Source organism: Euleptes europaea, chromosome 14, assembly GCF_029931775.1.
Source record: "Euleptes europaea isolate rEulEur1 chromosome 14, rEulEur1.hap1, whole genome shotgun sequence".
NCBI lineage: Eukaryota > Metazoa > Chordata > Lepidosauria > Squamata > Sphaerodactylidae > Euleptes > Euleptes europaea.
Window position 1 is genome coordinate 41849150 of NC_079325.1, and position 21347 is coordinate 41870496.

General features: G+C 45.3%; 1 protein-coding gene across 1 annotated transcript; it reads left to right on the plus strand.

The window, feature by feature from the left end:
* Positions 1–302: 302 nt before the first annotated feature.
* Positions 303–16761, plus strand: SLC2A8 (solute carrier family 2 member 8). Its single transcript, XM_056860741.1, has 11 exons — positions 303–391; positions 4520–4682; positions 5783–5989; positions 7094–7193; positions 9356–9567; positions 9908–9910; positions 10708–10854; positions 11827–11935; positions 13780–13944; positions 15694–15839; positions 16574–16761. Exons 1-11 carry the CDS (start codon positions 303–305, stop codon positions 16727–16729), a joined length of 1497 nt encoding a protein of 498 aa, XP_056716719.1. The 3' UTR covers positions 16730–16761.
* Positions 16762–21347: the final 4586 nt, after the last annotated feature.

Below are 21347 nucleotides of genomic sequence, written 5' to 3' on the forward strand. Positions count from 1 at the left end.
TAGCAGGAGCGCTCCAGCTAGTACCTGGAGGTTGGCAACCCTATGCATGAACTCAGTTTTGCCTCTGGCACTGATTGAGGCACACGAGACCCTTGTGATGCAGAGAGGAGAAGTCAAGAAAAACGTGGCAAAGCTTAAATCTTCTGAGGTCACAAGACTTGCTTTCACTTCTGCCCGGAGCCGTTTCCTAGCTCTTCCTTCTTCTTTTTTTCCTTTTTAATGACTCAGGGCTCAAGTTCTGGCGGCCCCGTTGACAACAGCCTGTGCAGTGCTGCAACACTCCTTTCCTGACAACTCAAAAGATGCCTTCCGAGGAATCCAGCCCTCTCTTGGGCGCCAGGCATGGGGCTGAAGGGATCCTTGAAGCCTCTGCGCTGGATATTTATCTGAGGTATTTCCACCTGAGCTTCTGGAAGCAGGATGGATTTTCCACTGGTGCATATGTGGGTGGTTTTATTTTAAAGAGGATTACGCATTCCCGGTGGTTCTCGGCAAGCAAAATTTCACATTGCCTTTTTAGGCATCAGGTGGGATAAGCAAACGTTTGAAGCCGGACGTCTGATAGCTGAGAAGTGCCTCCAGTTTTAATTCAGAAAACAGCTGTGAAGGTTTTAATTGTAGTTGTGCGCCTCCAAAGAAACCTAAACTGTGTGTCTCTGTGTAAGTCACTGATCTGGGCATCTCCCAGTTAGAACTAGGTAACTGCCTATAGCAGGCTCATGCAGGAAAGTGAGGGAAAGGGTCCTCTGAGAGTGGGCTGCTTGGTGGATGGTTGAGGATGCAGAATTGCCAGCCTCTTGTTGCCGTTTTTAGTTTTAAACCACTGTTTTTAAACTCGCTGAGAGTTTGCTTTTAGATTCTTGTGTATATCTGCAAAAATGTTTTTTTTTCCACCGTTCCAGCCAACTTGCAGCTTCCGCCTTGTGACAGATAATTTATGAATCAGTGGCTTTACGTCCAGAATAAATCCCAGAACAAAGTTTGCAACAGTTACTCTTTAGAATGCTCACCACGCCTTTAGAGAAAACAAGTTAAATGGTTTAAGAAAGTCATCTGAAGCTCATGCAATTGTATCTCTATTAGACAGTTACACCCTAAAGGTAAAGGTAAGAGTAGTCCTCTGTGCAAGCACCAGGTCGTTACTGACCCATGGGGTGACGTCACATCACAACGTTTACTAGGCAGACCGTGTTTACGGAGTGGTTTGCCATTGTCTTCACCAGTTGTCAACTGTTTACCCCCTGCAAGCTGGGTACTCATTTTACAGACCTCAGAAGGATGGAAGGCTGAGTCAACCTTGATCTGGCTACCTGAAACCGACTTCTGTCAGGATCAAACAGATAATGAGCAGAGCTTTGACTGTAGTACTGCAGCTTACCACTCGGTCCCATGGGGCTCATGAAAGCTATACCCTAACCCCCCCCCCCCGAATTTCTAAAATCTGGGTTGCAGTGAGACTATCTTACCTTTTCCTGAAAAGGTTTGGCAAGAATTTTAGAAATTGCCTTTATCTTTAAATGCAGGTTAGGTAGGAAAAACGATGGCTTGTATGCTTTTAAAATTTATAATCAAAGTTATGCTAGTGTTTTCTGTATAGTTGTGATTCTGGTTTACTTAATCTGTTCAAGAGTAACTAGATTTTAAATAACCTTCTTAAAAGACAACATTGAGTGATCATTGGCTTGGATACAAGGTTTTCACCAAGATTTGGAATAAATGAACTTCTGACTTCTGTTCAGTCAGAGGACCGGTGCATGTACAGAATGGTCAGTGAAGAGACGGATCGTTCTTCACAGAGCCGTATGGTTTAGTGGTAAATGCATTAGAGACTTCTGGTTTCCATGTGCCTGTCTTAAGTAATATTCCCCCACTGGTGGGAGTAACACTCTAGCAGAGGCAGATTGGAATGTGATAAGGATAGAGCAGTGACTCATGCAGAGATACAGCAAGGCAGGCTCCTCTTTAGGTGGATACTTTTGGCTCCCTGCTAACTTCAGTTAATTACTTTTTGTACAATACCGTGCCCTGGCACACAGGCTAGGAATTTCTGAGCTGGAGAGAGCATAATTTATTTTCAGAAGGAGGCCTGCATAATCTTAGCAAAGCAGGAAAGTGTGCATTCCCTCATTTTGATCAGCAGGCCTGCTATTTGCAGATTCAAGTCCCTCCCTGTAGCCCTTTACCTACCCTTGGTCTGTGCTTTTCATGGACCTGGGACAAATTCCAGAAGGGCTTGCCACGCAGCCATGTTATTCTGTTCCCAAAGAAAGAACAGGAGTGTTTAGGCACTTTAATGACTAACAGCTTAGTGTGGGCAAAAACCTTTCAGACTCCCGTGGGCCAGTTCCTGAGGCTCTGTCAGTTTCTCCACCTCTGTTTACAGACAGTTGTGGCAATATTCATAAGTAGTTGGCACCAGCGTTCCTCTCTCTGTGTGTGTGTGAAATCCTGAGACAGTAAATAGACTAAAATCTTGTGAAAATAATTGGGTCTTCACCGTGTCCGGCTTTCTCTGTGTTACCCCCCCCCCTTACTTTTTGTTTTTAATTTTAAAATGCCAATTTTGCTAGAATTATTGTCGAAGGCTTTCACGGTCAGAGTTCATTGGTTCTTGTAGGTTATCCGGGCTGTGTAACCGTGGTCTTGGAATTTTCTTTCCTGACGTTTCGCCAGCAACTGTGGCAGGCATCTTCAGAGTAGTAACACTGAAGGACAGTGTCTCTCAGTGTCAAGGGTGTAGAAAGAGTAATATATAGTCAGAAAGGGGTTGGGTTTGAGCTGAGTATTGTTCTGCAAAAGTATTGTCCTGTAAGTATCAAGATAATGTGCTAATGAGGATATGGTATGTTAATATGGAACCATTGTATCCTGAAGTGATCTGTTAATGTGTGTAATCCAAAACTAATCTGTATGGCTATTGTTGAATGTTGTCTTTGTCTGGAGGTTTTTCTAGAATTGTTTCTGGGACGTGAGCCAATCGCAGTCATTCTAGCTAAGCCAGGTCTGCTGGGGAGATTGGACATTGCAAACCGTGTAACTGAAAAGGGATTAAGATATGCAAGGTTATCTAAGGCTTTGTTGCCGACTGCCCTCGCTACTCCTCTGACATCAAGCTAGATCAGCAGTTTGCTCATTGCTACTGAGGTCAGATGATCTAAAGCCTATGTTTACCAGGCTCTGAATCACTAGTTTAACAATCAGGGGTGAATAATCCAATCGCACTAAGAGGGTTTATTCTAAATGTTTAACTGAAATGGCTTTTAATCAGCAAATATTCCAGAACTGTTTTAGCCCCTTGCAATGAAAACAAGCATCCTTAAGCGCTTCTTTCTTTTTTCGGTATCCCATTATATAAAAATAAAATATAATTAAAAAAGAAAACAAGCAGCCTGAATAGCCCAGACAAACCTGAGCTTTGTCAGAGCGCAAACACTGCCAGTACTTGGATGGGATACCACCAAGGAAGATTGGGGTTGCTATGCAGAGGAAGGCAATGACACACCACCTCTGCTCATTTGTTGCCTTGAAAAACCCATCAGGGGTTGCCATGAGTCGGTTACAATGGCATTTAATTATTGCCCTGACCTGGAAAGCCCAGGCTAGCCTGAGCTCATCAGAATCTCGGAAATTAAGCAGCAGGGTCAGCCCTAGTTGGTACTTCGATGGGAGGCCACCAAGGATGTCTAGGATTGCTGCACAGAGACAGGCATCAGCAAACCACCTCTGTCCATCGTTTGCCTTGAAAACCTCAGGGTTGCCATAAGTCAGCGTGGGGAGAGGACAGTTTCGGTATTTGGTGCAAAATTAATAGGGTTGCTAACCTCCAAGTGGTGGCTGGAGATCTCCCACTATTACCACTGATCTCCAGGCGATAGAGATCAGTTCCCCTGGAGAAAATGGCCGCTTTGCAAATTGGACTCTATGGAAGTCCCTCCCCTCCAAACCGCACCCTCCTCAGGCTCCACCCCCAAAATCTTCAGGTATTTCCCAACCCGGAGCTGGCAATCCTTAAAGTTAACTTTCCTGAGATCCAGTCTTACATTTTTAAAAATTTTGGGAGGTAAAAAGACACTTAGAGGTGTCTGAAAAATCTCAGATGTTGCCAGGTCACAGATTTTTGGTGGGGCTTCAATGTTCTGTTTTTAGCACACATTCCAAATGGATCTGTGGATCCTTCGTATGTAAGTATTGTTTTACTGTTTATATTATTTTGTCATAAGAGGCAGTGAAGAAGCTAGTAAATGGCTTGAATAAATAAAGTAAATGTGTGTATTTCGTGTTTTCAGCCTCTGAGGAGTTTCAGAGGGGAGGGGAATCTAAAATGTAAATGTAAACAAGATCTAAAATGTAAACCCAAAGTTACCTGGCCCGAAGTTACCTGGTAACCTTTGTGGGGATCTGAACCTAGGATTCCCCAGTTTCACACTCTGAACACTGGCTCCGTCCTGAGTGTTCTGCTTAGCTTTTACAGTCAGCGGAGAGCCCTCTTCTCTTTGGCTCACTCCTGCTTCTCTTGCAGCAGAGTCCAGAACCGGAATCTCTACCTGGCCACGTTTGCTGCTGTGTTGGGACCGCTAAGTTTCGGGTTTGTCCTCGGTTACAGCTCTCCAGCTATTCCAGCCCTGAAGAAAAGCAACAACCCAGATTTAAGGCTAGATGACAACCAAGCATCTTGGTTTGGGGTAAGTCTCCACCAGAAGAGCAAAAGGAACCGGTTGATCAGGGGCCGGCAGAAAATACATCTTGGTGGGTGCAAGCCTAGAACCTTTCCCGGCCAGAGATTGGCATTTTTCGCGCAAAGAAAAAACAAAAGCTGTGTCCAAATGACTATCAGTTGGATCCTGGGGATCTGTGCTGCTGACAATACTCTTCTCTGGGGTAAGCAGGCAGCTACTGACACCCGAGATTCTTCTGCTATTCTTATTTCTTGTACTAGAGGTTTGAAGCCTGGGCAAGGGTTGTGCTGGGGTGCTAGTGAAGCACACGTGGCTGCTTTGCTTGGGTAACGGGTGCTGTCTGTCCACAGCGACCCATTTTGCTTCATTAGCATCCCATTTAAATCAGGCGCAGAAGGAGAGGAGAGCTGAGGGGTCGTGCAGCAGGATTTGTGGATTTTGAGGACATCTTTGAAGGAAGTTCAGGGGACAGCAATTTTGCAAAGAAAGAGACGCCAAGGAAGTCCAGGGTCACTACACAGAGGTAGGCAATTGCAAGCCACCTCTGTTTGTCTCTTGCAGGGTCACTATAAGTTGGCTGTGACTTGACGGCACTACCACCAAGCAAATGAGCCAAAGTTGGCCTCTTCTGGATGTTCAGAGTTCGGTTTCCTCCAGTCCTACTGCCTGTTGTTGTTATGAAAACAACAACAACCCTATCTAGTACATTTGTTTCTTGCCCTTTCTCTGAGGAGCTTAAGACGGTATACACAGTTCCCTGTCCTCCCTTTTATTGCTACAACAACCCTGTGAGGAAGGTCAGGCCAAGAGAGTGCGGCTGGCCAAACATTACCCAGTGACTGTCATAGCGAGTAAGGATTGGAACCTGAATCTCCCAGATTCTCATTCGACGCTCTAACCACTATGCCAGACTAGTCTTTTGAAGAACTGAAAATTTATATAGAGCACTCCGTGTACGTGGCAGTCCAGAGTCAACAAAGTCAGATCCCTGCTCCCAAGGAGCTTACAATCAAAAAATGGATCGCCAATTGCAAAACAGCTGCCTCCTGGGAGTCTGATGCGGTGTTTTCACTCCTGTTTTAACCTTGTGTCTGTGTGTTTTGCAGTCTATAGTAACTCTGGGCGCTGCAGCTGGCGGAATCCTGGGAGGTTACGTGGTAGATAAAGTCGGCAGGAAGCTGAGCCTGATGCTTTGTGCACTCCCGTACGTTATTGGCTTCACGATAATAATTGCTGCCCAGAGCATCTGGATGCTTTACGTCGGCCGACTCCTGAACGGCTTGGCCAGTGGCGTCACGTCCTTAGTGGTTCCGGTAAGAGAAAATGCACACTTGTTCTTTCACGCAGCCACACTGGATAAAAATAGACGTCTGCTACTGAAATGGTGAACTTCGGTTCTATAGGGAGGGGAAAAGAGAGAATTTTGCTTTCTGCCTCTCCAAACAATTAATAGGAGCCAGGGCTTGGGGCCAGAGCACATGCTTAGCGAATAAAATGTCCCAGATTCAATCCGTGGTATCTTCAGTTGAAAGGTCTCCAGTAGCAGATGTTTACAAAGACTTTTCTCTGCATGAGAGCTAGGTGGGTGAATCACAGAGCTAGGTGGATTGCAGCTTAGTGGATGAGCATGGTTTTTAGAAGTGTAAGGGCCAAGGTTCAGTTCCCCCCCCCCCCCGTTTCTTCAGCTAAGGGTTAGGGCTGCCAGGTCCCTCTTTGCTACCAGTGGGAGGTTTTTGAGGCGGAGCCTGAGGAGGGCGGGGTTTGGGGAGGGGAGGGACTTCAATGCCATGGAGTCCCATTGCCAAAGCTGCCATTCAGTTTTGGCCACCACAATTTAAGAAAGATGTAGACAAGCTGGAACGTGTCCAGAGGAGGACAACAAAGATGGTGAGGGGTCTGGAGACCAAGTCCTGTGAGGAAAGGTTGAAGGAGCTGGGTATGTTTAGCCTGGAGAGGAGAAGACTGAGAGGGGATAGGATAACCATGTTCAAGTACTTGAGGGGCTGCCCAAGAAGGTCGGACCAGAAATTAAATCAAAAGAGTTTCCGTCTAGACATTAGGAATAATTTTCTAACAGAGCGGTTCCTCAGTGGAACAGGCTTCCTCGGGAAGTGGTTAAGCTCTCCTTCCCTGAAGGTTTTTAAGAAGAGGTTAGATGGCCATCTGTCAGCAATGCTGATTCTATGACCTTAAGCAGATGATGAGAGGGAGGGCATCTTGGCCATCTTCTGGGCATGGAGTAGGGGTTACTGAGGGTGGGGGTGGGAAGGTAGTTGTAAATTTCCTGCATTATGCAGGGGATTGGAATAGATGACCCTGGTGGTCCCTTCCAACTCTATGATTCTAAGAGGATGGCAGCAGCATGCAATTCCTTTGTCTCACTGGGCATAACCCTCTTCTTGCTTGCCTCTCCCTAGATATATATTTCTGAAGTGGCCCACTCCAAGGTTCGAGGCATGCTGGGCTCCTGCGTTCAGCTGATGGTGGTGATGGGCATCCTGGCAGCTTATGTGGCAGGTATCGTGAACCACGTTGCGTGTTTGAGCTCATGTTCATTCTGCATCCACGCAGGGTGAGGGTTGGTGGCTGGCCACATGCACACACACATGCTCTTCTTTTTTTTGTCTGGCACCAAAGATTGTGACAATGCGCCATAGGCCTAGCCTTGATAGTATGAGGCTGTGGACTCCAGGATGGGTACAGGTAGCGTATCCCTTGTCCGGACATCCCATATCCGGACTGATCCAAAAACCGGACCCTTTGAGCTGGCTTGCAAGCAGATCCATGCTGCCTACTTTCATTGTTTCCTCTTGCCTAAAAAAAACAACATACAGTGTACACTGCATCGTATGCGGAGACTGAAAGCCTGCTGTTGTTAATTTGTTTGTTGTTGCTCTTGTTTAACAGCTGATAACAGGCATTCTGGTGAGATAGTTACACCTTTGCTTTCTGATGGTTCAACGTACACAAAATTATTAAAAATATTGTTTAAAGTTACATTCAGGCTTTGTGCCTAAAGTGTATATAAAACAAATAGATTTGGGTCCCATTCCCAAGATATCTCATTATGTATATGCAAAAATTCCAAAATATTCCAATATGCGGAAAGATCCAAAATACTGACCTCTTCTGGTCCCAAGCACTCTGGATGAGGGATACTCAACCTGTAATGTCACTGACTATATTCAGATCAAACTGCATTTGGGTGTACTCCACTGTAATAATTATATATAAATTGCCTCCATGGCAAGGAACAGTGATTGAGTGGCCAAATTCATAGCATAAGCTACCAGGGCAATCGAAGATTCCGTATGAGTAAATGTATTTATCCAGATCATGGAGCAAGAGACCAATTTTGCCATCATCACTCAATGGAGAGCAGGTATCAAGGTTCACTTTCAAACCTGTATCTGGGAGCATTATGTAGGGAAGAATATCTAATGGCTTATTCCAGACCTGATTCCCGACACAGTAGGGCTACATAAGGACTAGGGAGTTGCTTCTGCAGACTGGGGGGCGGGGGGTAGGGGCAAAAATGGAGGGGCGGGGAAGAAAGAAAATAAACACAAAACCTTTTGTGCCATGATGCCTCAGGCCTTTTTGGATTGTCTAGGCAACAGGACTGTTGAAATATCATGAGACAGTCTCCTGAGATTTCAGTGGACATCTACTGCGCTATGAAACAAAAAAGTCAGTGGTGGGGGAGAAGAGTGAGTAAGCATGAAGATGGGGAGCAAAGTGTGTGTGGTGGGGAAGCAGCCAATAGGGAGGGGAAATTGAGCAAAGGGGTGCTCAATTCCTCCCCCTGCAAGTTTGGCAGGTCCTCCTCTTGCGAGATACGAAGTACCTTCTCTTCAGTTCTCCCACGGCTGACGAATTCCACAATGTTGCACTGCTGGAGTTTTAAGCATCCTCTATCTAAAGCTCTGTACCCCAAGTCTTGTAAAAGCTTTTCAGAGTGGGAGAAATGTGAACTCACACAGGTTCAGTTGGTGGGCATGATTACTCATATTAATCCAATACTCTCTTGGGTGGGGGGAGCTGCAAGAGTCCTGAGAGTAAATGTAACTCATTCTTGAAAGCACAGATTTTAAAATGGCTAAACTTGAGATCCGCTATAAACAAGGGTAATAACATTTTTACATTGCCTGAGTCACTTGATTAATAGGGTTGCCAGGTCCCTCTTCGCCACCGGCGGGAAGTTTTGGAGGCGGAGCCTGAAAAGGGTGGGGTTTGAGGAGGAACTTCAATGCCATAGAGTCCAATTGCCCAAGCGGCCATTTTCTCCAGGTGAACTGATCTCTGTCAGCTGGAGATCAGTTTTAATAGCAGATCTGCAGCTAATACCTGGAGGTTGGCAACCCTATTGATTAAACATGCGGCGGGGGGGAGCTATTTACTGGCTCCTGATGAAATTTTATCCAATACATAAGTGTAAATGTATTTGTACCACAATGCAAGGGATTCTGATCTATGGGCCGCATGCTTCATGTGTAGCTCTGGAATTTGGCTTGCCAATGGGCCCAATGCAGCGTACATTTGGCCAAATGCCACATGACAAAGGCATGGAAATGCTATTCCCCAGGGAGCACAGGTAATCAGCAGCTGCCCCCACGGAACCGGACGTTGCCAGTAGATCAAGCCTAAAAGCTCCTGATCTTTTAATGCTTCCCTCTCAGGCACGGGGCTCGAGTGGCATTGGCTGGCAGTCCTGGGCTCCATTCCACCCTGCTTCCTGCTGGGGATCATGGCTTTCATGCCCGAGACGCCTCGTTTCTTGCTGCATCAGAACAAGCGCTCGGAAGCTATCGCTGCTCTGCAGTTTCTGCGGGGACCCCTGGTGGACCACGAGTGGGAATGCAGCGAGATTGAAGCAAACACTGGCGAGCAGGTACGCGAGGGCTGCGCTCACAGGCTGAACGCAGGAGAGGATGGCAGGGGTTCCAACAGGAAACAGAAAGCCCAGTCACATGAACACATGAAGCTGCCTTCTACTGAATCAGACCCTTGGTCCATCAAAGTCAGTATTGTCTACACAGACTGGCAGCGGCTCTCCAGGGTCACAGGCAGGGGTCTTTCACATCACCTACTTGCCTAGTCCCTTTAACTGGAGATGCCAGGGATTGAACCTGGGACCTTCTGCATGCCAAGCAGATGCTCTACCACTAAGCCACGGCCCCTCCCTGTCCTGACAGCTGACCCAGATTTAGACTTGGCAGGGCAGAGAACAGCCTGTCGCAGTTTCAGTCTGAGAGATGCCGCTTTACCCAAAACAATGTGGCCAACAACTAGAGGCCACTGGCCAGATCTTGTCCCTGAGGGGTGCCACGTATCCCTTCCTCTCCAGTTGCCAACCCAGGAGAGAACCTCCTGGTATTTCCCTTGGTCTCTGTAGAACGTAAGAAGAGCCCTGCTGGCTCAGAACCAGGATCTGTCATGTCCAGCATCCTGTTGCATAGAGTGAGAAACCACCCTCCCCTGCAGCCCCCCTTCCAGTAACTATCATTCAGAAGTACACTGCCTCTGAATGTGGAGGTTCCACCTAAGCCATTGTCATTAATAGCCATTGATGGGCCTCTCTTCTTCCCCTTTCTAAAGCCCTTTTCTAGGTTTCAGGATCCTGCTCTTGGTTCTTTTCCCTTCTCATCTCTGAAATGACTGTCGTTGTTAGCTTTCCTTCTTCCCTCACCATTGTTAGCTTTCCTTGGAGAGCCAGTGGGGTGTAGTGGTTAAGAGCAGTGGTTTGGAGCGGTGGACTCTGATCCGGAGAACTGGGTTTGATTCCCCACTCCTCCACATGAACGGCGGAGGCTAATCTGGTGAACTGAATCCCCCCCCCCCACTCCTACACATGAAGCCTGCTGGGTGACCTTGGGCTAGTCACAGCTCTCTCAGCCTCACCTACCTCACAGAGCGTCTGTTGTGGGGAGGGGAAGGGAAGGTGATTGTTCCGGTTTGAGTCTTCCTTAAGTGGTAGAGAAAGTTGGCATATAAAAACCAACTCTTCTTCTCCTTGTGTTTCTCTCTGTAGCAGAAACTGGGTATAGCAGAGCTCAAGAATCCAGCCATCTACAAGCCGTTCCTAATTGGAGTCACCTTGATGTTCTTCCAACAAGTGTCGGGGATCAATGCCATCATGTTTTATGCGGAAACGATCTTTGAGGCGGCCAACTTCAAGGTCAGCAGACGGCAGTTTATTTTTTATTTCCTCAGAGAGTCTTAACGCAGCCTCCTTCCCTCTGCTGCCAGTGAAAAGCACAGTGCAGGGGCTGATCCTAACGATCCTAACGAAAACTGTCAGAATGCTTATTGACATGATTCTGGCTTTAACTGCGAAGAAAGATTCTGAGTAGTTCCTTATTCAAAATACTGGGTTTTAGGTATAGCAGAGGCCTCAGGAATCAACACAGTAGGGTAATGCGGTTTATTGGGCTAGAGAGCCCTAGGTTCAAGTCCCCTCTTGGATGGCCTTAACTAGTGTCATGCTCTCAATCTAACCTGCCTCAAGAGAAGAAATGTTGAGAATGTCTTGGGTCATCATTGGGGGGGGTGTCTTTGTGTGGACATGGCCCAATGCCTTTAGATCAGGGGTGTCAAACTCAATTGTTACGAGGGCCGGATATGACATAAACGTCACTTGGTTGGGCCGGGCCATGCCTCGCCAGCCCAGATATGAGAGTGGGGGGTGGGTACTGCCTCGGCTGGCTCGCGGGCCAGATATCAGCTCTCAGGGGGCCAGATCCGCCCCCCGTGCTTTATGTTTGACACTCCTGCTCTAGATCATAGCTCAGTATGCATCACCATATGGTAATGTGTGTCATAAGTCCATGATGCTTAAATGGAACATCCATGTTCCGAAGCAGTGTATCTGTGAATGTCAGGTGCTTGGGAGCTACAACGGGGAAGAATCCTGCTCGTGGGAATCAAGGAAACGTCTTGCTGGCCACTCTGGGAAAACAAGATGCTGGACTCAATGGGCCCTTGGTCTGTCCACCTGTGGTTGTCTTATGCGAAACTTGTTCCCAGCAGATATTTTGTCTGTCCCTTCCTCCCTCACCTTTACGAAGCAACTGAGGATCAAACTAGATGTGATGTGCCTCGAAACACTTGGAATAATTGTCTTCTTTTTTTTGGTTCCTTATGCTTCCAGAACGCCAGTGCTGCATCTGTCATTGTGGGGTCGACCCAACTCTTTTTCACGGCCGTGGCTGCTCTCTGCATCGACAGAATGGGAAGGAAAATCCTTCTCATTGTATCAGGTACTGCAAAGGAGCAACCTGCCCAGTGTAAAGGGGGGGATCCCTGGGTCATTATGGGAGCAGTGAGTAGGCTTGCCAACCTCCAGGTGGGGCCTGGAGATCTCCCAGAATTACAACTGATCCTCCAGACAGTGGAGACCAGTACCCCTGAAGAAAACGGCTGCTTTGCAGGGTGGACTCTGTGGCATTATACCCTGCCATGAACAGACAAGACGGATTTTTCTGTAAACCTGAGAAAAGGTCCCAAGTTTGCAGGAAAATCTGAAATCTAAAATCTCTGAGCAAAGGGAACAGAATAGAATATAACAAGTGGAGGACCCACAAGGACTTACAAGGTGCATCTCATTTTCCCCTCCCACCAGCATGGTGTAGTGGTTAAAAGCGGTGGTTTGGAGCGGTGGAGTCTGATCTGGAGAACCGGGTTTGATTCCCCACTCCTCCACATGAGCGGCGGAAGCTAATCTGGTGAACTGGTTTCCCCACTCCTACACAGGAAGCCAGCTGGGTGACCTTGGGCGAGTCACAGCTCTCTCAGCCCCACCTACCTCACAGGCTGTCTGTTGTGGGGAGGGGAAGGAAAGGTGATTGTAAGCCGGTTTGAGTCGTCCTTAAGTGGTAGAGAAAGTCGGCATATAAAAACCAACTCTTCTTCCTCCCACTATTTCCTCTTTCTCTTCCCTGAAAGCCCCCATAGCCTCTTCCCTTTTCCTGCTTTCTTCTCTGCTTTCCACCAGCCAGGCCATCTACCTTTATATGCCCCCTTGTCTTCAGCCTTCCCTCCTTCCCTCATTTTTCCCTGAACCCCCTTTCCCACAGTATTTCTTCTTGCCCTCCTCCTGGCAACCACCATACCTTCACCTTCCCTGCCCACTCGTCGACCAACCTTTTATCTGCCGCCTATCTTCAGCTATATTTATTATTGATTTTGGCCCACATTTTGCTACATTGTGAGCATGGCTCACCCTTTCGAGAACAGATTATTGAACCCCTCCTGAAAAATTGCCTTGGCGGCACCGATAAGGAGCAAGTCAGATTTCTCCTAAGTGATAGTCTCTCTCAGGTTACTGCAGGAGTTGCCAACTTCCAGGGACTTATTTTTAAACTTTTTAAAACTATTTTAATCCATGTGCATGATTTTAAGGAAGAGTTTTACTCAAGTTTCAAAACCTCCTTTTATCCTAATATGTATTTATTTATTTATTTTATGCCAATAAAGGTTTTGATATTGATATTATTGATTTACTTCATTTATACCCCACCTTTCTCCACCATGGCGACCTAAAGGAGCTGAAGTCATTCCCCTCTCCTCCATTTTATCCTCAAAACAAGCTTGTGAGGTAGGTGCTGAGAGAGAATGACTGGCCCCATGTCACCCAGCAAGCTTCCATGGCAGAGGGGTGATTCAAACCCGGGTCTCCCAAACCCTAGTCTGATGCTCCTAACAACTACACAACACTGGCTTTTCAATAGCAGTCAGGCATCAGCAATAAAATGAAGGCAACCGTCCAGATTTAAAGCTACACTGAGTCAGGGGAAAAGGCCATAAAAATCCTCCAGAATAAAAGTTTTAACCATTCTTCAAAAAGCCAGGAGTGAGGAAGTGAGCTGACATCCTTGAACAGAAAATTCCAGGGCCATTGTTGAAAAGTCCCTGTCCTGTGTGCCCGCCAACCTCAGTTCTGTTCATGCCATCTCGCATTGCTGGGTACCAATGACTGACCTCAAAGCTCAGGCTGGCTTCTCTAAGCTCACCTTGACCTTCTAGGCAAAAGACACCAGAGTGAGATAGGGTTGGACCACATGGTTCCCAAGATGTACGACTAGAAGCTCTCTTGTGTTTCCAGGGGTCATCATGGCCATCAGCGCAGCAGTGTTCGGGATCTATTTTAAGATAACAGCCCCAAGTCTCGGAAACTCCACCTTCATCAACCCACCGGGTGCCGGACTCATGGAAGAAGAGTACAACCTCTCGTGGCTGGCAGTGTTGAGTCTGGGTCTCTTCATCACGGGTCAGTGTGGGCCTTGCAGTGGTATTGAGCCATTTGTTTGGGCTCCTGTATCCTTTAGATGTTAAGATATACAGTCCTTTGTTTATCTCCTCTCCTCGTTGTCGCAGTCATGGGAAAGTACCCATGTGATCAACACATTACCTCAACCTTGCAAGCAAGCCTTGCAAAAGTTATCCTTACAAGGGCCCTGTAAGGTAGGCCAGTAATATTATTTCTGCAGATGGGAAGGCGTGGCTGAAGTTGCAAGAGGATGGTGTTGCCAGGGCGACCTCGTGAATTCATGACAGCGAGGTCCAGTTTGAATGCTCTTTCATAGAAAGCCAGTTCCACTCATGCGTGTCAGGGAGTGGAGTACTTCTCCCTGACATGGTAGCTTTTTATGTACAGAGAATGTATTTATTTATCTTTGGAGGAACATTAAGAGCCTCATAACTTCATTCTGCAGTGGTACAAGAGACTTCCCAATTTATGCATCTGTGTCTTAGCCGCTATGTAATACCTTTCCAGTGAGACCAGGGCCCTGTGGTGCCTTAGGGAATTCCGTAGGGCATGTAAAACAGAAATATTCCTCCAGGCCTACAGTTTAGGGCAGCTACGGTTATGTAATCGGTGCTTGCCTCCAAACCCCCTACTTTTCCTCATGTTGTCTCATCTAAAATGGGAGGGCCCAAACTGTTCTTTAACTCTGCAGGGGTCTCCACGCCAATGTCGAGTGCCATCTGTTCTAATCTGTTTATATGTTTGATATTTTATTTTAATGTATAACTGATGAAATGGGGTTGTTTAAATTGTTTATTGATCCATGTCATTGTGGTTTTATTGTCAAGTCAAGTTTATTAATACGGTCTATTTGACCAGCCAGAAGTTAGCTTATCATATTGTCCAACTTGATAAAACAGTAAAAACTGTTACAAATTACAGAAATTGAGAAAAAAAATTGGTATTAATAAGATATACAAAATTAGTGCATGACACAAAAGTGGCTTGCCAATTTAAGATTACTAAAAATATAAAAGTGTTTAACCGTTTTTTCCTACCCTATTTTTGCGTATTTTAATTGCAATGGTGCAGAATTTAGCAGTGGGGAGCGAAAGATGAGGAATCTCCCCCATCAGAAGCTTCTTAGACAGGAACTCAGCCAACTTATCTTGGAATCCACTGATCAGGGGATCAATAAGTCTAATACGAGCCCCATGATAAAATGGACAGCTGAACAATACATGTTCAATAGTTTCTATGTCACCTGTCCTACAAGGGTGGTTTTATTGTTTTATTGTATTAATATGGATGATATTAACCGCCCTGAGCCCGGCCTTGGCCGGGGATTGAGGGCAGTATAAAAATCGAATAAAAAAAAAAATTGCTTTGGCAGGTTGGGAGATAATAATGTTGACTTAGCTTAAGATATTGTTGTAAAGATTATTAGAAGACTCTGTCTATCTGAAGTGTTTGAACCTTTTAAAGTGCTGTATGAACACTGAATTCTACTGTTATTTACTACGAAAAAAGGACTAGGGTTGACGATTCTTCCTTCAGCATCTTTGAAGTTGAATTAATGAGCTACTCATCTTAGATTCTCTTGGCAGTAGAGCATGGAAGTCTTGTTTGCCTCAAAAGTAGATGATGAAAGCACCCAAGCATGGTTGCGAAGTCAGCTGATCGGTTCACAGCCAACCACACTGAATACCCAATAAGCTCATCCAGGGATTCTTCACTGGGTTGACTGGGTTGTTTTTCTGTGACCTGCAGGTTTTGCCCTGGGCTGGGGCCCCATCCCATGGCTGATAATGTCTGAAATATTCCCCCTCCGAGCACGAGGAGCAGCCAGCGGTGCCTGCGTTTTAACTAACTGGCTCATGGCGTTTCTAATAACCAAAGAATTCCATGACTTCATGGTAAGGAAGTGTTGTATCTCTGTGGTTTAACTATTGGGGGAAAATGTTGGAAGGGGCATTCCATCGTCTTTTTCACATGGGAGGGAAAGTATTTTCAGAGATGACTACAGATTTTATAAGCGCTTTTATTAAAAATCTCTTTAAAAATGTAAAAATCTGCTGCCTAATTGAAGATGCCACATGAATTGACCCCAATCAGGCAGCAGATTTTTACATTTTAAAAGCAATTTTTAATAAGTGCTATTAAAATCTGGAGTCGGCAAGCATCTCTGAAGAGGCGTTCCCTCCCATGTGAGAAAGAAGATGGAATTCCTCTTCCAACATGGCATGATATGTATGTGCACTGTAGAAAACCAATGCATAGTTTTAGAACTTATCATTTTGCTAACGTATTTAGATTTAATAGCCTATATTTAATTGACTAAAGTTAGGATTTGGTGACAGACATATTTATAACGACTATAAACATAGGAAATGTGGTCATGAAGGGAGAAAGGGGGACTGGATTACATGATTAAATGCACCGTGCTCTACTTACAGAAAGCTAGTAAATCAGGAACACAGCCTTCTCCCTGAGGAGCTAGTTTTCTAAGTATAGAGATTAGGTTTAAAAAAATATGGCAGTGCTTATGCAAATTTGAGCTCCGTAGCTGCAGTGTCAAGTGGCAAAGTCCAGTCAGGCTTACCTTCTAAGTGACAACTGGACCAAGATCATACAACTCTTTCTATTCCAGATTCTCCTGACTCCTTATGGGACATTCTGGCTGTTCTCTGCTACCTGCCTTCTCAATGTGCTCTTCACTGTACTTTGCGTACCTGAAACCAAAGGAAAGACCCTAGAAGAGATAGAAACTTACTTCCAGAGATCAAGTCAGCCACCTGCATTCTAAGGGAAGAAATCTGCAGTCTTTCCTCTAGGATTTTGTCATGGGTGTTGGCCGACGGGGCCAAAATCTTCTTGTTTCAAGGAGACTCGCATGAACTTCATGAGGAGCCAACTGGTCCAGTTCAGCGTTTACTCGATGTAATTGGGGAGTCTTTGGGGAGACAAAGGTGGACTTTGTGTGAGGACTGATCACAGCGTTACTAGAGAACGAATGGTGCTAAACTTTCCAAAATACGTTTTCTCCTCTAATCTTTGGCTATGCCATGACATGTATCTTCCAGTGTGCCTGTCGATTGCTGCTTGAAAAGGTAAGTGTTAAGAAAGCAGCAGATACATGGTGGCCAGTTGTTCCGTTACAGGGCTGAAGCCACAGGGGAGATGTGGTGGGCATCGCAAAACAGCCAAAATACTTCTGGTTCCAAGCATTTCAGATAAGGGATGCTCAACCTGTTTTGTTTATTTAGGGCAGTGGTTCCCAAACTTGCTGCTGCCACCACATGGGCAAAATAGGCAGCAGCAGAGTGAGTGGCCTGTTTCAACTTTCCCTTGATTTTTCAGTTTTCTTTTTTTTAAAGTCCGTAGGCCTTTGACATACAGAGATTAGAGTTGCCAGGTGCCTGTTAATGGCGGGCAATTGTGTGCTTGCAAATCGCTGTGCACTCACACATCCCCCCCCCCAATCTCCTGCCAATGGCAAAGGGGGACCTAGGAACACATGAATACATGAAGCTGCCTTCTACTGAATCAGACCCTTGGTCCATCAAAGTCAGTATTGTCTACTCAGACCGGCAGCGGCTCTTTAGGGTCTCAGGTAGAGGTCTTTCACATCATCTACTTGCCTAGTCCCTTTAACTGGAGATGCCAGGGATTGAACCTGGGACCTTCTGCAAGCCAAGCAGATTCTCTACCACTGAGCTACGGCCCTTCCATAACAGAGATGCAAGGCCAAACCTACCAACACTATTCTAGCCAATTTGCTCAGCAGGATAGATGCGTCTTCCTGCCTTCTAGCATTCTAAGCAATGTGTGCAAAGATGCTTGAGGAAACTGTTGAGGAACTGGCTTTTTATTTTTAGAGTTTGTAATATGTAGATGTTATTTTATTAATACTTAATACAGTTAACTCTCGACATGTTGGGCTACCGGTATTTTAGGGTCTTCTGGCAGCCAAGTGTTGTTAGAGCATTGGACCAGGAGCAGGGAGATCTGGGTTCAAATCCCCACTTGACCATGAAGTTCACTGGGTGACCTTTGCCAAGCCATTTTCTCTTTCGGCCTAACCTACCTCGCTGGGTTGGGGAAGGGGTGAACTCTGCACATTGCCCCGATCTCCTTGTTGGAAGGGCAGGATGAAAATGCGTTAGGTTTTTGGCTATTTTGTACCAATTGATTCCCACATACCCCACGTTAACCTGAGGCTCTTTCACTACAAATGTTCTGTCTGTTATAGTAGAAATGCACAAATTTTCACGCCATGTTGGCCTCCCCCCATCCTTCCGCTTGCTTAGTAATTCTGAGCAGCTCTCCTACCTGGCATATCCTTACACCAGTAGAGGTTGGTCTAGTTCAAATATTATTCATCCCCTCCCCCCTGCAGATACTGAATTTAACTAAGCAGATGTGTTTATACAGAGGTTCAGGTCCCAAAATAATTATTTGATTTTGGTTACAGAGCACATGTGTGCAAGGCTTTTTACAGTATCAATACAATAAAAATTTGACTTAGAAAACACAGTGATGACAAATATCGCCTCTAAAATTCAGTCTAGTCTGCAATGAGACCAGCATCATTGAAACACCAATGATTCCCGCATTTGAGAAATCAAGATAAATGAACTGGCTTCCAGTTGGCAGCTCCATTACCTGAAATTTCAACAGTCCGGAAAGGAAGTATTTACATGGGAAATTGCTGTTGAGTGCTCATGCTTTGAACATTTGCCTTACTGGAAATTTCTCTATCTTGAGTACATGCAGACAGGTTCCCATTCCGTTCAATTCCAGCTGAAATGTTACCTGATGATTTTGCTATCTAGCAATGCATTGATGATATTCAAACGAACCAACCTGCACTGGTGCACAAGCCTTAGAGGTATATAGAACTCTATTCGGAAAGGAAAGAAGCCCTTTATTGTGGGGAAATTTTTGCATTTTGATGAGGACAGAAGCTGTGAAAGATGTGCTGTGTATCTCATTCTTGTTGTTTCCACTGTTAAGCTGTGGAAGCAGTAATAACACTAACTCTACTAAATACACAAAGGGCTGATGCAAGAATGCGCACAGAATAATTTAAACCCTTTTGCTTTCTTAAATTGTTTGCATTGAGAAAAAAACAAAACACCAGTCAATAAAGCAAACTGCATTCAAAAAATCCCAACAAAATATAGGAAACAAAGTATTATGCAAATCAAATCATTTCAAATGTTTGGAAACTCGAGATCTTTGGTCATATGAGCTTAATAATGAAGGGACGTTTCAGTAATGGTTACTAGTACATGACTCAAACATGTGGCCAAATTGATCTATGCTAGAGATAAGAGCTACACTCATTTTGATGCTTGGAGGACATGATCTCTGCATGCCCTGGGCCTGTTATCTAAGGGTAAGCTTCCTTCCTATCAGAATTCTCTGGTTAGTCCAAAGTTATGTAGAATCTTATGCACTCAAGATTTAATTGCCCTTTTTCAATGGTTTTGCTGGGCTGTATGCTAAGGATCCCTTTTCCAGACGGGCTGTGTCTCTCCCCTCTTCAGTTAGTGGACTCCTTAGTACATATCCTTTTGCACTGTCCTTACGTGTACCAACGTAGGCTAAAATTAGGGTTGCCAACTGCCAGGTAGTAGCAGGAGATCTCCTGCTAATTTAATGATCTCCAGCTGATAGAGATCAGATCACCTGGAGGAAAATGGCAGCTTTGGCAATTGAACTCTATGGCATTGAAGTCCCTCCCCTCCCAAAACCCTGCCCTCCTCAGGCTGCGCCCCAAAAATTCCCACCGGTGGCGAAGAGGGACCTGGCAACCCTAGCTAAAATGGATTATACCATGTTTTAACAAACGGTCCGCATTTTCTCAAGCAACTTTGGAGCAAACGGTTCAGTTCCTCTTAGAGGAGTCTGACCCTCAGTGTACTTATTTTGTTGCTCGTTTTTTGGAGGCTGCAGAGAATAGTCAAAGGGAGGTGTTTTTAGAGATGGGTCTTATTTAAGTTTTCTGATTTTATTGTTCAAGACCTCAGTCTAACAACAGGGGGAAACAAAGAAAGTAGTACATGACTCTGCTAAGGGTCAGACCAAGCAGGATCCTGGAAATTCTGTGAATGGATCTTTAGCATGTCTACTTGCTAAAAAAGAAGTGGGGCAGGAGATCCCCAAAGAGGGTTGGAGCTGCAGCACTGAGGAGAGGTGTTGACTGTTTAACCCTTCCTGCACCATGCTCTCATCTTCAAACTCGCCCCCCTCACTCCGCCCCAACTTTAACTTATCCTGCTGGGGATCACATAGATGCCCCTTGTCTGTTTTTCCCAGTAGGGGCAAATCCTACCTCAAAGGGGTCATTTGGAATGGGGAAAAATAGCATGGGGGAGAATTAAAAACCTCCTTCCTTTGTGCCATAGACTTAATCCAAATTGGGATCCGTCAGAGCTGACATTTAGCTGTTCATGAATCACACAGTGTCTTTTCTGGTTTGTCTCTTAAGACAAATGGTTCAGAGCAAGTTGTGAAAACTTACTTGATCTATTGGGAAATTAAATGACCTTTATTCCATAAAAGAGCGCCCAACATTCCATTAAAGAACGTCCAACATGTTTCAACATTTGTTCGATTTGCATCATATTGAGGGAAAGGTTGCATATATTTGTTTGGTTTTTTTTAATGTGGATATTGGCATGAAAGCAAAAAGATTAAATCACATCTATGGGCATTATTTGATCAACCCCTTTCGCGCTGAGCATTCTGATTTGGTATTTTTTTTCCTGATGTGTGTGTGTGTTGGATCATACCTTGAATTCAACTAATTGTTGCTAGCTTTGTGTGTACTTTTGCATCTTGACCTAAGTCCCTTAGTTCTATTCTGTCTTCCTGTTGACATCAGGAATGCCAAATAAAACTGATCTTCTTTCACCTGCTAGGCCTTAGTACGACAGGTCTTTCCTTCTATGCTTGCTTAGGTACTCAGGGAGCCTGGCAAAGTGCAACGAACTGACATTCTAAACTTTCGCTCTGGCATCTTGATGCTACACTTGTTAATTTATCTGTATCTTTCTGCCCTTGCTAAGTACTCAGCAAGCCTAGGAAAGTGCAGAAGTCCCTGCTGTTTTGTGCACTGGGCATAAAGGCAGGGGTAAATGTCTTTCTCAGGCACCAGGCAATGAAATCAAGAGAGCTCAAAAAGATGACATTTATGTCTGTGTGTGTATATAATTTAGTTACTAACCACAGTATTTATTCAAACTTGTCAGTGGTTTGATGATAATTCCACCTCCACAATTACTTGAATGGAGGATATGTGGGCACTACATTTGTGTGTGTGTGTGTGTTTTGGGGGGGGCAAGAATCCTCCCCCAATGCTGCTGAGATCAGTAATGATCTGTCAGAACTTTTTTCACCTGAGATGAAAAATATAG

What these genes read in the sequence shown, in the direction of transcription:
- SLC2A8 (XM_056860741.1), top strand. Translation starts at nt 303, where the DNA reads ATGCCTTCCGAGGAATCCAGCCCTCTCTTGGGCGCCAGGCATGGGGCT. An exon ending in AATCCTTCTCATTGTATCAG is followed by an intron (nt 11,936 to 13,779) that starts GTACTGCAAAGG and finishes TTGTGTTTCCAG; the next exon opens with GGGTCATCATGGCCATCAGC. An exon ending in TCTGGGTCTCTTCATCACGG is followed by an intron (nt 13,945 to 15,693) that starts GTCAGTGTGGGC and finishes TGTGACCTGCAG; the next exon opens with GTTTTGCCCTGGGCTGGGGC.